Source organism: Dicentrarchus labrax, unplaced genomic scaffold (assembly GCF_905237075.1).
Source record: "Dicentrarchus labrax unplaced genomic scaffold, dlabrax2021, whole genome shotgun sequence".
Classification (NCBI taxonomy): Eukaryota; Metazoa; Chordata; class Actinopteri; family Moronidae; genus Dicentrarchus; species Dicentrarchus labrax.
In genome coordinates, this window is record NW_026136711.1 from 33674688 (window position 1) to 33690222 (window position 15535).

General features: G+C 40.7%; 1 protein-coding gene across 1 annotated transcript; it reads right to left on the minus strand.

The window, feature by feature from the left end:
- Positions 1-153: 153 nt before the first annotated feature.
- tmem74b (transmembrane protein 74B) lies at positions 154-14899 on the minus strand. The gene is made up of 3 exons (XM_051415656.1): positions 14813-14899; positions 12095-12361; positions 154-10705 (listed from the first exon to the last, which is right to left on the minus strand). Exons 2-3 carry the CDS (start codon positions 12308-12310, stop codon positions 10067-10069), a joined length of 855 nt encoding a protein of 284 aa, XP_051271616.1. The 5' UTR covers positions 12311-12361; positions 14813-14899; the 3' UTR covers positions 154-10066.
- Positions 14900-15535: the final 636 nt, after the last annotated feature.

Here is a 15535-nt window from a genome sequence, read left to right on the forward strand (position 1 = left end):
CTTCTCTCTCTCTGATTCTGGTTTACACCCACCAGCGAGCCGCCCTGCCGCCTGACCTCCGCTGCAGATCAAGATGTTCAATGCAAATAAGGTTCATCTGAAGTTTAAGAAGAGACCCAACCAGAGAGCAGTCAGACACGCCGGCACACTGGATTAAAAACAAACAGCAAAAACAGAAAGTTTATTGGTCACGTTAACAAAATCCTACTTAAAAATCAGCATCGTCGTTACATACAGTATACAGCATCCTCAGTATGTACAGGAACAAAGGCATCGGACCTTTTACAGCGTCACACACTAATAACATGCAGATTCACTTCGCCTCCTGAAGCACACAAAGCAGCAGGTTTTTTTTTTTTAAACTACGAGTGGGGACCAAAGATAGGAGATGGGCCCGAATGATGACATAAAGAAAGATCACATATATGTATTCACTGGATTCCTAGAAACGAGCATATATTTTATTCAGTTATAGAACATTTAAAACTCCCGACATTCATCCTCAGTTGGTTTCAAATTAGATTTATAAGAGGAATGTTTTAAGAGGAGTGGGATTAATTGTATAAAATGATGAAAAAAATCATAATGAATAGTGAATAATCGTCACAAATAAACACTTGTGATTAACCTACTGCAGTTACACACTGTACACAAGTAACTGTGCTCTTCATTAACATACACCATAAACGCAACACAATCTTCATCATCGGGACAAATACAGGAATTAACACAATAGTTGCTCTTTGATCCTGTAATCTTTATAAAAGTCATCCTCAAAACGACATTAATTCCCATTTTTATAAGAGTTTGTAAGCTTTAACATGCTTTAGGATTTCCTGTTCTTGTGCTGCTGCGTAAAGTTTCATACATCCAGTTTGGAAGGTGATCACAGAAAGGACTTCTGAACTAAACAATATTTAAGGCTCATGATTTTACAAAAATTCACCAAAAAAAACCCTTTAATTTCTCTTTAACAAGTGGACGACTCTTAACGTACCTTTTTCCCCGAATTTCAAGAGACAAATCTGAAGAGAAAAAGCAAATAAACTGAAAATAAAACATTAACAAAATTTTTAAAATCTCTGGTTTTATATTGAAAAGAGCCAATAAGACCCTGCCTGCTTTATAACAGTTTAAAGACCCTGGTTTTCTCTCACAGATTAAAGGGATATTTCACTTTTCTCAAGTGATATCACAACAGTCATTAGATCAAAATGTAGTTTTGTAGTAAACATTTCCACCAGCTGATAGTCCAACTAAACCACTTTAAAATACAAGTGATATATCCCTTTAATGTCTCTTTAATGTCCGTTTATTTTCTGTGCTAAATGTTACTTTCATTGTCATATATTGATTGCAAAAGATTCACATCTCTGATTCACAAACAGACACAACTTCCTTCTTCAGGCCACGTGATAGATTTTTTTCTTACAGTTCATACACTTTAATATTCATTGTTTCAATCTGGGTTTACTCAGAGCGATATTTCACCCGGGTAGAATCATTTCATTTGTTTTTGTTTTTTTACATTTTACATTTAAATTCATGAAGAGTCAGCAGCCCTGAGGCATCTGTCATTGTCTCGTTCCTGCTTTTATTCTGAAGGCTACAAATGTTACAGTACTACAAACACACGGAAGACTTCAATGTGACCTCAAACAGCACATTTATTGTAAAACCTCTCCATATTCACTTTTTGAAAAGAGACTGAAGGCTTTGTATTATTGACATTCACCGTTGTAACTACAGGAAGCATCACATTTACTGTTTATGGCAGCTTGCAGTCCAGTTGTGTGGTTAAATATTGTGTAATAGCTGGTGTAAAGCTACGTATTCATAGTTTTGTGTCTTTTAAAATCAGGTTAAATTGATTGCAATAAAAGATGTAATCATTTTAAAATGGTGGGAAATCATTCAACCCTAATTTGGTTGTAATTTATGGATTTGACTGGATGTAATGAGAGAATTGGGTTGGAGGAGACATTTTGTAGGAAGAAAATGTTGTGTAAGTGTTGTTGCAACTACTGCTAGTAACCATTAGAGGTCAATAAAGGTCTCAGATTACTTTTAAGTTAAAATTAAAAAGCCCGATGGCGACCATGATGACAGATTCCTCAATCGTAGCTGTTCATTAACGTTTGGACGCATCCCAAAATAAATGTTCCACCTGAGTGAAATATCGCTTTATCTCATTAAATATACATCTATTAACTCTGCACGTTTTAAAACAGAATAAAAGAAAGAGCAGGAATGTTTATACAGTAGTGTTTCCAAGGCGACTGCACTGAAATCATGTGACCGTTTACACCAAAGTGTCTCACATGTGAAACCATGTGACCGACAGATATTTGTGATATATTGCGTGACACTGCCGCGATGGCGCCGACCCTCCAGCGTTACAGCATTAATTTGTACATTCATTGAGTCTCTGAGTAAAATGCTACTGCTGTGTGTGTTACATTTGTGCATATTATATATCTGTACATAAAGGGAAGCATCCAGCTCCAAGCCTGTGCAGAGGAAGGACCATTCAGTCTGGGTGTTTTCAGTGGGGCGGACTGTTTAAGCTGAACAAAACTGGAGGCTTTTAGGTGTAAACAGCTGAGGTTATATACCAGGAGCTTGTTTTTTCACAGCGCCGGCAACCTTCTCTTGTTATTTTCCGAGGCAGCGTGATGTGTAGTGATTAATGAGACTGAGCTCAGGGTCAGAACCCTGCACACTGCTGAAGTGTCCTTGAATGAGGTACTGAATCTCAAGCAGCTGCAGGAACACTACTGTGCTGCAAACCTTTGACCTTTCCGACCCCACTCGCTGTTGGAGAAGAGTGTAACGGGTACGTAGAGGTAACTCATTATTGGTAAGACTGCGAGAGGAAAAACAGAATACATAGACTGTCTGTTGCTTCTATCCACGGGTTCATGTGCAGCCTGCGTGTCCTGCATTCGTGAAGCAAAGATGCTGCGTGAGGCGAACGCAGCGTCAGCAGCTCATGGAGGCAGTTACTTTAAAAGCCCCCTTGTGTCTGACTGCTGCAATCTGCATCAAAAATCTGAGTCAGAACTGAACACATTGTCAGGATACGCATATTTTTAGATCCGGTGTGAGTTACACTTTCCGAAGATATCATTTTCTCTTATGTCCACTGCAAATAAACGTCCATTAATCAGCTTAGAAATCAGAGAAGAGAGATCTTACAACAGCAGAAGTTGCCTGAGAATCATCATTTTTAAGTTTTCTACAGTATTTCAGTGACAGCTGTCTGTTCATACATGTGTACACAGCAAACAGCAACAGTTAACAGCTAACTGGTTGGTTCAGTTCATGCACACACTGTAAGATTTTAAAATAAAGAAAGGTGTTAGAGGGAGGGTCTCATGGGGAAGCTGAACAACCTGCTGTAGTAACATTAATGCTTCCCATTGAGAAAAATCAAAAGCAGAAGGCCGGTTGTTTATTGATCAGCAAGAACTGGAGGTGAGATTTTAATATCTGTCAGCAGCAGTTTGCTCGCTGACATTTACAGCTGCTTGGCAACACCTCTCATTTACTCCCATACTGACGTTATCCTCCAGATTTTAACTCCTAGACATTAAAAATGCTTGTAAATTATCGATGAGTCTATGTGCAAGTCTGGAGGTTTAAGACTGGATCTGTAAACTAGATAATCAGGGCCGAACTTCAGTACCGATAAAGGATCAATTCCTCCTCCGATTGTCTGGAGGGTGAATCTGAAGTAATCTGACCCAGAATTTACGTAGGCTGAGCTCGGCTTTAGTCACCGAATCCATGGCAACATTATATTTTCCTGTTTACATCCCCCAACATTTACTTCTTGATTATTAAAGAATAATAAGAATTACACTATAAATATATATACTGTGACATTATTCAACCGTAGAACGTCCATCAATGTGGTTCTTATATTCCTGGAGGGCTGATACTTGCAGATATTTGACTGTTGCAGATATATAATCGCTCACATTAACTTATTTACATGCTAATAATCAGATAACTTTGGGATTTAAAGTCCAGATGAATCAACAAGTATGTAAAAAAATAAACTTGTGTTTTATTCTGTCTGCTTCGTCCTCCTGATCTCCTGCAGCGAGTTCTGAATTAAAGCTTTTCGCTCGTCTACCAACAGATGATTTGCACTTTTAAAAAATGTGTGATTTATTCCTCCAGTGTCTCCTCAGGTTTATGTTTCCCCTCATCAGGGACACAATCAGAGGTTTTAAGGGTTTATAACACTGTCTCCTCTCTCGTGTCCTCACAAGGACTTTCCATGACACATGAGAACTGCTCCAGCAATGGTCCTTGATATAAATAGACTATTTCTATGGTAACAGAGTCATTGTGCTGCCGACAGAATAAAGATTGATTTTCTTTGTCTTTGGCCAAGGTGCTCATGTTCGGTCTTGACATTCAAACACGTCACCGAGGAACAGAAACATAGTTTTGCTCTTTTCAGATGCTCTGCACTCACATGTCCTTCCTCTGCCGCCCCTTTTCTCCCATTCTGATCTCTAGTTAAAATCCATTCATGGATTCATTCAAAAGGTTTTTTTTATGCATTTTGTGTGAACAAACTCTTTAATTTCACTTTCTAGACTCGTTAGGGTGAAAACGTCTTTCTAGCATGTTGCTAACTCGTATAAATCACTGTGATTATACAGTAAAAATGTTGGTTTAATGTGTTTCTTTCTTTCTAATATAAAGTATATGAGCTGCCTTTGTGTTTGAAATGTGTTCCATAATAAACTAAATAATAACAATTGAAAGTATAACTTACATCTACATGAACAATCAGTGTTTAACAGACTCAGACATTGTGTCTAATCTGCTTCTTGTATGATATATTTTAAAATACATACAATAGATAGATATATATATACCATATATTCTTAAAAGAGCTCTCCACACATTTAATATTGCACTGACTATAACACAGACTCATAACCGACAAAATAACCGAACTATTAATATCATCTGTTGTATTCCATCTGTTCCGAACATACATCCGCTCTCAGTCGCTCCACCAGAATCACTCCAATTTGTATTTTAATTTGAGTTTAAACCTGTTTAAGCTGCATAATACAGCTGTATGTGTCACACAGGGGGGAGGGGGGGCACAGCAGGAGACAGCTCCTACCTGCAGATCATCATAAGATCCTTTTAACTTGCAACACGCTGCTTATCCACGGATACATAATTCATGAGCTTATTATAAAGATCATCTGTACATGTGATCAGAAAAGAGCAGAGGAGTAGATTCACTTGTTGACCCATCCAAAATCTTCCCACTCCTTTCTAACTTCTCATCGTCAGACTTCCCACGACTCCGTCTGGAGACACTAAAGGCTTTAAACAAGTTCTCTATCGGCCCCTTTAAGAGTTTTTCCACAAAAGCAATCTACAATCTTTCAGTCTGCTTCCTCCTGACCTGATTCAATCCATCCATCCATCCGTGTAACTAAACTCACTTTAAAACCCTTTCGAACCTCTTCCCTTCCAGCTCTCTGCGTCCAGCCTGTGTGAAGCGAACCATCAGCAGCAATCATTCCCTCTATCAGGTTGTGTTTCTGCTGCTGTGTTGTTTTCCCCCACTAATGCGGACCTGCAGCTTCTAATCTCTGCGTGTCTCCACAAGAATCAGCTTGTTCATGTTTATTAAAACCTTAAGCTGAGCTGTTTATTCTTGTCTTTCTTGTTCTGAGAAACCTGAATGTATCATTGAAAGTATTTAGCTTCCTGCAGAGTCACTCCCCGACTCCCCCTCCCCCAAATCCCTCTCTTCAAGAATCACCTCACGTAATCCAGCGTCTCCGCTGCATCCTATCGGCTCTCCCACATCTTTTTATCTCCTTCACTCACACAGAAAACCTCCCCCTCTCCCCTCCCCTCTCTCCCCTCCACTCTCACTTCTTATTTCTCTTTCTTTTTCCCCAATAAAACTCTCAATCACACTGAAACCACGGAAAGAGTTTGACCTTTGTACGCTTTCCCTTTGGTTGTTTACTGGTGAGCTGCAAATTGAAGCAAATGATGGATGGAGGCACCATCACAGGAGGAGAAAATACACAGTTAATGATATAAATAGTGATTTTCAAGAAAGCTCTGGTACCTACCTCTACCTATCTATCATGAAGACAGTTTAGGACACTTAAGTAGCTCCACGTTCTCCAAACTTCCTGCCTGCAGCTGGAAACGTCCAAACTTTACTCAAGGGACACCTCAGCAGAAAAACTGTGTCAGGGATTGAACCTGTGACCGTTCATTAACAGAACAGTCTTTAAAATCACAAAGTTAACCTGCTGCACCAGAGATTATAGAACAGTACTCATCAATATGGATTATATTATATTATTCAATATGTCTAACGGATAGTTTCGTGTAGTATTCTCTCTTTTTTAATCATCAGTAGTCACTTATTTTATAGTTTTATCTATTGTTTATTTACTGGAGCTGCATAAATTAGTTGATTTATTATTGAGCTGATCAACAGAAAACTAATCTGAGACTATTTAGATAAATAAGGATTTATTTATGTGATTTTTTGGGGCAAAAAAGCCCAAAATTCACTGGTTCCAGCAACTAAAATGGGGATATTTGCTCATGTTCTTTGATTTTAAACAAGCAATGTAATTATATCGACTTAAGCTTTGGGGACATTTTCCCTATTTTCTGACATTTTATGGACCAAACAATAAATCTGCAATGATACAAATCACCAGTTGCAGCCCCAGATTAATCAATATCAGCCGTAATATCTAATAACCATTAAATCCTGTTGTTATTTAATGAATTTGAATGCTGAATATTGAAGCAGGAGCTGCTGTTCGTCTGCTCAGTTTTGTTCTGTTTGTTTTGATCGAACTGCGGAGGTCACAAAGCTGCTAACACAAAGAAAGGAATTGGTCCGACTGTGACGAGGTTTTCCCAATTTTGCATACCTGCGTTGCGTATTTGGTTACTGAGCGTTAGCTTCTGCTGGTCCTCTACATCCGACACGTCTACATGTAGTATTTACAGTATATTTGTACTGCGAAATAAACATATTTTAACAATAAACAGCTTGAGATTAGAGTGTGTGTGGATAATAATTAGACTCTTGATGTTACAGAGCCACACACTGACTTATGAGGACATTATGTGTGTGTGTGTTTGTGTGTGTGTGTGTGTGTGCGTGTGTGTGTGTAGCTACATTACCCTTGGCTAATTGCCTCACTATACAGACCTTAATACATTAGCATAATAATATTTGCGTATACACAATTTACAGTGTCTGTGTTCACTCATTAAGGCATATTGTATCCTTACATGACATAAATAACATGTGTTTACATATAATACAAATAAGTAGGCGCTGTGTCGTTAGAGGTTCTCCAGAATAAGAGCTGCAGTCGGATAGAAAAAAAAGACACCTTGATGTTTGTTTGTTTTCCAATTCAATATTTAGATTATTATTCTTTTCTTTTTAACTTTTAATTAAATGAAACCAGAAAGTAGCTGCAGTGTGAGGTTTTCTCTTCTTGCAGCATGTAGCGCGGTTTTACTGCCCACTAAACACTCGGGGACGTTTAAATGTCAGGTAAATATCATTTATACGTCTTTAAAGGAGCTGCTGATGTTGGATATTCACGTGCAGCCTGATGCAAAGATCCACTCTGCGATTGCTGTGGAAAGTGATGCTAGCAGAAAATGCTGATTAGGAAACACGAGGCAACAGTTTTGAGCGATGCAGCACGAGACATTGGATATGTGTGTTCACTGAAAGCAACACGTACATGTAGAAAGTGTCATTTATGGCCTTCAGCCACCAGCAGTGGAAGTGTTAAACAACTCTGTCGGGTGAGAATCTCACGTCTTCACTTCACAGATTTTCTTGTCACTTGTAAAAGTACACATATTCTTCAAACACAGACGCTATTCCAACTAAATGACAGAATATAGCTGCTCAGGAATCGATTCAGGCGAGTTGAGACGTCCTTCGTGATTGAAAACGGTCCAATTTCAACTTGTTTCCACTTTGATGGAAACAGAATTGATTTGCAACCAGGACGCGGTGACAAAAATCATTCTCATCCCAGAAAAAACAACTTCAAGTGGAGGATAAAACTGATTACTGACTAACAGCATGAAGAGTGTAGAAGAGCTCTCGGACTGCTGATGCGAAGCTTTGTGGGTAATGTGTGTTAACAGTGAGTCATATCACTTCTACGCCTCTCAGTCTAACACCTTTGTCCTTTTCAGCGAATTAAAGCTGTTGCAGTGATCAGGTATATTGAATAAATGTCAAATGTTAAAGCTGCATTAAGCAATATTTGACCACAAGGGGGCTCCAAAAACACGGCGCCTCCGTATCTTAGCAACTTTCTTGCTAGATTTGGACCTTTAATGCCTCTTTAGCAACTATTTTTCAAACCAGAGCCTTATAAATGTAGAATCTGTAGGTAAGGGAACGAGGTTTTGGCATTGGAAGCGTTCTGGTTTCTGTTTGTAGTCCGAGGAGCATTGACCAATAATGTTTGCATGCATGTAAACAGACTGTGTGGAGAGCAAAAACAGGCTATTTAGCTTTTTAGTTATTCGTTTTCTAGATATCCGCTGGCTACACTGGAAGCCCTGAAACATTGGCTGTTGCCCCCAGAGGCGAAATCATCATCCAACGACAGCGGATGGGGTTTGAGATGTAAGACCGACTGATAGCATACAAATATTGATATTTGAGGGCATAAAAATCTGTGACAGTTTATCGGCTGATGTTATTTTTTTAACACAAAGACACAACAAACATTTTAAACTATTATCTGTCACGCTCCAGGTCTGGTTCTAGTTTGTGTTTCTGATGTGCAAGTACTTCCATGACGGTATCACATAAATTATTACCATCTGGTTACTTCTTGTCATTGAAAAAGGTTGCTAACATTTTAGCATACAAATGGCTTCTGAAGCTGTTGGCTGGTAACTGCTTAGACGTGCTCTCTGAAAGCACCTTTAGGGCCACTTTAAGGTAGTAAAACTACTGAAATATAAACATTAATATTCATTTTACGAGAAACAGACATCATATTTTGAGAAAGATCTTATAATATTTAGAGATTAAAGTCATAATATTACGGAGAAAGTCACAGTATTACAAGAAAAAGGTTGAATCCAGAGAACTAAAACAATGGGCTAAAGAGTTTCATGTACTGTAAAATATTGCTTAATGCAGGTTTAAGTTGAACATCCTTTGCTGCCTTTAAATTTGTTCCCTGCAGGTTGCTGAAGGTGACACAGCTGGGCTTCAAGTTTTAACATTATTTTATGTCCTGTACTGTTATTGTCCTTTTATTGCCGATGCTGGTAGTTTTGTGTAAATGTCACACCAGAAACACGACTTTCAAAAATGTTGCCTCTGTTTTATTTGTGCAAGAGCTAGCATCACACTTTCCGTTATACTTTATTTAGACGGTCCAGTAAGACACTCCCACCCAGTGACTGTGATATTCACAGCAGCTGTCAGTTATTTAACATCTTTATTAAGGTGAATCTTGTAATTGGGGTTTTAAATATGGCTAAGTTTGAATGTTGAAAATCTTCTGGTCACCTGATAGACGAGTGTCAACACTGGACTTCATAAATAAAGTGTTGCTTTCTGCAGTGGCGACCAACCTCCAGGGCTGTCGGACACAATGTGCTTTCCTTTTCTTGTAAAACTCAGTCTCTGATTAACATACTAGGATTTATATTGGAACTGTAATCTCTGATTTACAACCATTCATCTCCAAATGTGCTCTCTTTTCCACACTGGCGTAGGCTTACCTCTCTTCTTCCACCTGATCGAGCCCTCTTTTGTTAAGTAATACATCCCTTTATGATTGGTTAGAATAAATATCCTTATAAACTTGGTTCGCGTTCAATCCCAAAGTGCTGGGTCGAAGCTGGGTCGCTCCAGCAGAGAGCCTTTGGCTCAAGATGTGCTTCTCCTGTCAGCACAAATGAGGGACCCGCACCATTTTGCAACCGAGTGCTCCCTCAGAGGAAGGCGAAACAGCTGCAGAGCGAACGCAAAGAGCGGCTAGTCGACTCCGTGTGCAGCAGCTGAAGAAGACGAGGAAGGAGCAGCAGGAGGAGGAGGATGCCTGCTCGGCCCCGGTTCTGATTTGGAGACCCGGCTAGGATCTGGCTGTAAGTTATTCCGCGTGTCTGCATGTTCCACCAAAAACTCCTCACCTCCGTCCCCGCCATCGCCTCCTCCCGCCTCTCCGGTCGCCAGCTGCTTCATCCTCAGGTTGATGGAGCCGTAAGTCCTCTTGGGTCGGACAAACGCCGCCCTGCGTCGGTACATCTCGCCCCGGCAGATGGACACCATGAGCAGCACAGACAGGAACATCCCCCCCAGGGTCAGCAGGCCCAGGCCCGCGATGATGCACTTGTCCAGGTGGGAGCCCAGCTGGGCGTAGTACATCTCCAGCTTCTCCATCTGCCGGGCAGACACGGAGTCCGGGTCGACTTTGGCCTCTCGGGGGATGGTGTAAGCGATGACCACCAGGACGATCCCACTCACCAGGAACACCAGGGCGAAGATGAAGCCGTAGTCCGCGGAGTGGTCGTCGGCGGGGTGGAACTCGGTGAAGTCCTGTCCGTCCTCCTGCCCTTCAGCTCCTTCCTCCTCATCGTACGGCTGCGGTGAAAGCTCCTGATGCTGCTGATCGCCCTGAAAGAAAAACCACAAAGCAGAGAAGAAAGATAAAGACGAGAGAGGAAACCAAGCACAAAAACAAGAAAAATATTTTCTCTCTAGTGTCACTGGAGTCACATTATGTAACTTTACCTTAAAAGAACAACTTCAAAGTCGTGTTAAACTGACTTTAAATAGGGTAAATGTTCCCTCTGTCCTTCCCACCCTCTGTAACTGTCAGTGCGTAACGCTTTACAGCAGTAAAGTCACACACCACCAACTATATCACTGATTTTGGTGAAACTTGAAGCTCGTGGAGAAAATGTTTCCTGGTTTTCCCTCTAATGTCCTCCAGCTGCACCACCTTAACTCTTCCTGATGGACAGTAAAGTATGCTCAGAGCACCGGGGTACTGTTGGTGTTTACACCGGTCGCACAGGAGCTTTAGACCACCAGGGAGGAGGAAGTTTAAGGGAGGATGGTGACAGAGAGCCCACTGTGGGCAATGTAATCAGACTCAGCAGCTTTATAAGGACATAGTAAAGGCAGAGGCGAAGAGACCTATATATAAGATAAGATATGTATCATACCAGGAGGCTTTTTTTAGGAGTTAATCTCTCGTTGTGTAACCAGACTCCTCTGACATGCAATGACATCCCTGTGTAACCTTTTATTTGGCCCTTTTCGGTTGTAAATCACCACTTTGGTGGAATAAAGACTTCAATCGATAAAGGGGCTTGGGGGCACATTAGCTCCATAATCTGCTCCTCTGCTGTTTATCCTGCACATCATGTCATGTTTAACTTGGGATTCAGCGGTAAGCTTGTATTTAGGATTTTGGGCTGCTTACAGTGCAGAGTCATGAAGAGCTCTGATTCATAGCTGCAGTTTTTCTTCATGTGAAAAAAATGGCAAAAATAATGATTATTGTTTTGGGTGTTTTAGTGCATATGGAGGTGAACCAAAGCTTAAAGTAGAAACTAAAATCCCTTTTATGTCTAAATGTTCACAACAATGTGCCCTGCAACAATTCCTTCAGGTGGAAAATGTGACATTTCTGTGGTTATTAAAACAATAATAATCTCAGTGATAATTCATCATGAAGCTTTTTTTGGCTCGAGGAAAGTTCGAGGTGTCCTCTCAACAGATTTACAGATTTTTATAATTGTGGTCTGAGGAGAAAACACTTTTAAGCCGCAATACCAAGTGACCAATGGGTAAAATTGGAAGCGACAGCGCCGTATCCGGATCTTATTAATACATTAATGACATTATTTATTTATTTATGACAAAAATACTTCTGAAGATACAATCAACTGTTACATAACGAGTAAAAAAACTAACGTATAACAAATCAACCTACTAACGTTAGTTTGATAACAACTAACCAAAAGGACGAACAAGTAAAAGTAGTAACCATCAAACCTTGCTGTTGCCTGAAGTTGAGGGCGGACCTCCCGCCGACACAGTCGCCCCCTGCTGTTGGTGGTCATGCTCCTCGTCCTGCTGGTAGGAGGCGTTCTCGAAGCCTCGGCCGGCGCTGCCCACAGTAGAGCCCGGCGTCGGAGACACGCCTCGCCGGCCTCCTCCGCCCCGAAGCTCCCGGAGCTCTACGGCGTTGAAAGAGGACTCCATCGACATCTGTTGGATGTGCTCATGTCTTCACAATCCCTCCGCTCTGCATTATCCTCACTGATTACAGAGAAAGTAATCAGAGTAATGGATACATAACGTAACTGATACAGTAATAATATTCGTGTCTGTGGTGATCAATACACTGAGTTATGACATTATAGTCTATTTTATGTCATATTAATGGTTCCACTCTTTAAATATTTATGTTCTGGGGACTAAATCTACACATTAGTGACCTGCAGCCTTGTATTAATGTACTGTGTAAATAATCCTGTAATATCTATAATATCTCTCTATAGTGACATTATTTAATGTATAACTGAATGAACTCTATACACAGTAATGTTAGTAGTAGCATGATCTTAATATTATTGGATTATTAAAGGGTTTACAGTGAAATAATTAATTAACTTACATTAATTTAGCTCAAGATTTGATATGAAAAACATATAATCAGTTTATAAAATATGACTTTTACCCAACAGTATAAAGTAATCAATAATAATATTGTAATATATGCAGTAGAATAAAAGGCCAATAGTTACTGAAGACTTCTCCACTGACAGTTTATGAGACCAAATCAATAAAACTGTTAAAAATTAAGCAGTTCTGCTGCAACAGAGAGGTTTTTATCTTCAGGCCTGGTTCCTCGACTGAAGCAGCATGAATCCATCTCACACACACACACACACACACACACACACACACACACACACACACACAAACCACAACCTTTAGACTAATTGTGACCTAATCCTTAAAAGCAATCAATCAATCATGTAAAACCTTTAAAACAACTATGTAGACCATAGGACCCGCTCTCATACGCTACACTTCACCATTAAATATGATGAGAACCCTTCAGAAATCTTTATTTTTGTATTATTGTGTACATAATATGTTAATTATAATACACATTTTATTTGTTTATACTCCCTAAAGAGACTCAGTCGTGTTACTTTCCGTCCCATTTAGAGTAAAACAGACCATAAAGCAGGGTATGCTTTAGGGCGGGGCTACCTTGTGATTGACAGCTCATTCTCAGTGAGTCCGTCCAGCTCAACGCACCAAACTCAGATCAAACTGTCAAACAGTGCTGATCAGATCTGGATCCAGATTCTGTTGTTGACTATTTCTCTCCTAAAAATATTTCAGAAACATATTTTAGCTGTTTATCTGTAAAACGAGATTGTGTGTGAGCAGGCGAGGCGCCGTTTGTTTCCAAACCAAGAGCAGCCAACGAGAGCCGCTCCACTCGCTTTACGTGACCTCCGCTGGCTCCGACAAACCGCCAAGACAACGACAACAACGCCAAAATCAAGGCTTCGAAGCAGGACTCCACAAACCGATGAGTGACGGCACAACAGGTTCACACTTCAATAATAAAACTAAACCTTAAAGCGTCCTCACTTTGCACAAATGTCCTCACTCTAAACTCAAACTGGTCCTCACAAAGATGGACTTACAAACACACACACACACACACACACACACACACACACACACACATATATGAGCATGTGGAATAAAGTGCATAAAAAACAACAAATAAAATAAAATAGAAAATAATTTCATCAAAGTTTTTCTTTTAGTTTTTTTAACATATAATCTTCCAGAGAATAAACTCAGTGTGTGCATCGGTAACACCTCACAGCTCTGGGTGTGAACCTCGCATTCATGCGCATTTCAGGCGTGTTCAAACAGCAGCTTTCGCACCCTGTGATCAGAAGTGAACATTAAAAGCAGGATGATATCTTCATTATCTTCATTATAAAGCTGCCATCTCTCCTCCTGACACACTTTCCCCTCTCCCATCACATCACACCAAACCATGAGGTGAGATTCCCTCCACAAAATGTGGCATTTTCTTCATTTATCCTCACGGAAACCATCATTTATTTATTTATTTATTTAGTTTCTACAACCCGGAGATTAACCGGCGAGCTCCACTGACACAGTTACCGTTTATCCCCCGACACATCAAGCACTTCGGCCCCCGCAGGGAGGAGAGCCTGAGTGCCCATGGGCAAGGTGTCCGGTCGTCACCATCACTGTGACCTTGTGATGCGCCAAAAACTGCCAAAACCTGGACCACTACACTCACTGTGTGTGTGTGTGTGTGTGTGTGTGTGTGTGTGTGTGTGTGTGTGTGTGTGGAGGAGAGATAATATCAGGATGAACCGGGACAGATAAGAACCACACACCGACTGACACGTTATTCATTACCCGGACCTGGAGGCAGATAACGCGGACTGACAGCGGAGGCAGAGTCCGACCCGGAGGATGGATCTTATTCTGAGACATTATGCAACATAAGTGCTGAATCCTCCGGAGGGAAAACACCGGAGATGCATTCGGTATCCAGGCGGGCAGCATCCACCCCGCAGCCCCGCTGAATCCGAATAAACATCGATCATCTGCGGGGTGGGAAGGGGTGGAGGTGGAGGGGGGGGTTATCGATGAGAGAGGCGATGGCGGAAAGTGATCGGGATGACAGCGGGCTCTTACCTGGTGCTGCTGCCGCGACCAGGCGGAGGATCAGACGGACTGTGGACATCCGGAGAGATGGATGCTGCTGGATCATGTGTGAGGAGGATGCAGGGAGAGAGAAGAGAGAGAGAGAGAGAGAGAGAGAGAGAGAGAGAGAGAGAGGGGAGCGGGGTGAGACTGACCATGCGCAGACGCAGCCTGTGGTTTCCTCTGCTGGAGTCTGAGGAGCTGGTGGCGGGTTTTTTTTTTTTTTTAGAGTCACAGGAGAGATGGACAGAGCCACATCAGATTTATTCATTAATAAATAAATAAATAAATAAAGCAATGTGTGCAGAGGGTAACAACAATCAACTACAGGAAACTAATCAATGAGGAGATTAATATCTGACTGGTACAGTGATTTTTCTTGTGGAAAGACTTTTTTTACTTTTGGCTCCAAAATCCACAAAATATGTAATTTATGAATTTGAGATTTATTTGCTGCAATAAACAGAATAAAATCTCTTAAAGGACCAGTGTGCGAGGTTAGTGACCTCTGGTGGTTTGAATACAGCTCAGTATGGGACAATTACAGCGATCAATAACTCTTTATGTTAAGATAGATTTATTAAACTGATCCTTTGAGCAGCTATAATGTCTCTCTGAGAAGTTGATATTTACAACTAACGTAAATTCAAACAAACAACTAATGATTTTATTCTTACTGGCATTGATTTTTAGGGAATTATACAAAACAATTGC

Bases quoted from the DNA above. Each gene is read 5' to 3' on its own strand.
- tmem74b (XM_051415656.1), bottom strand. From the start codon at position 12,310: ATGTCGATGGAGTCCTCTTTCAACGCCGTAGAGCTCCGGGAGCTTCGG. The intron at 10,706-12,094 runs GTTTGATGGTTA...TTTTTCTTTCAG, and splicing joins CAACTTCAGGCAACAGCAAG to GGCGATCAGCAGCATCAGGA.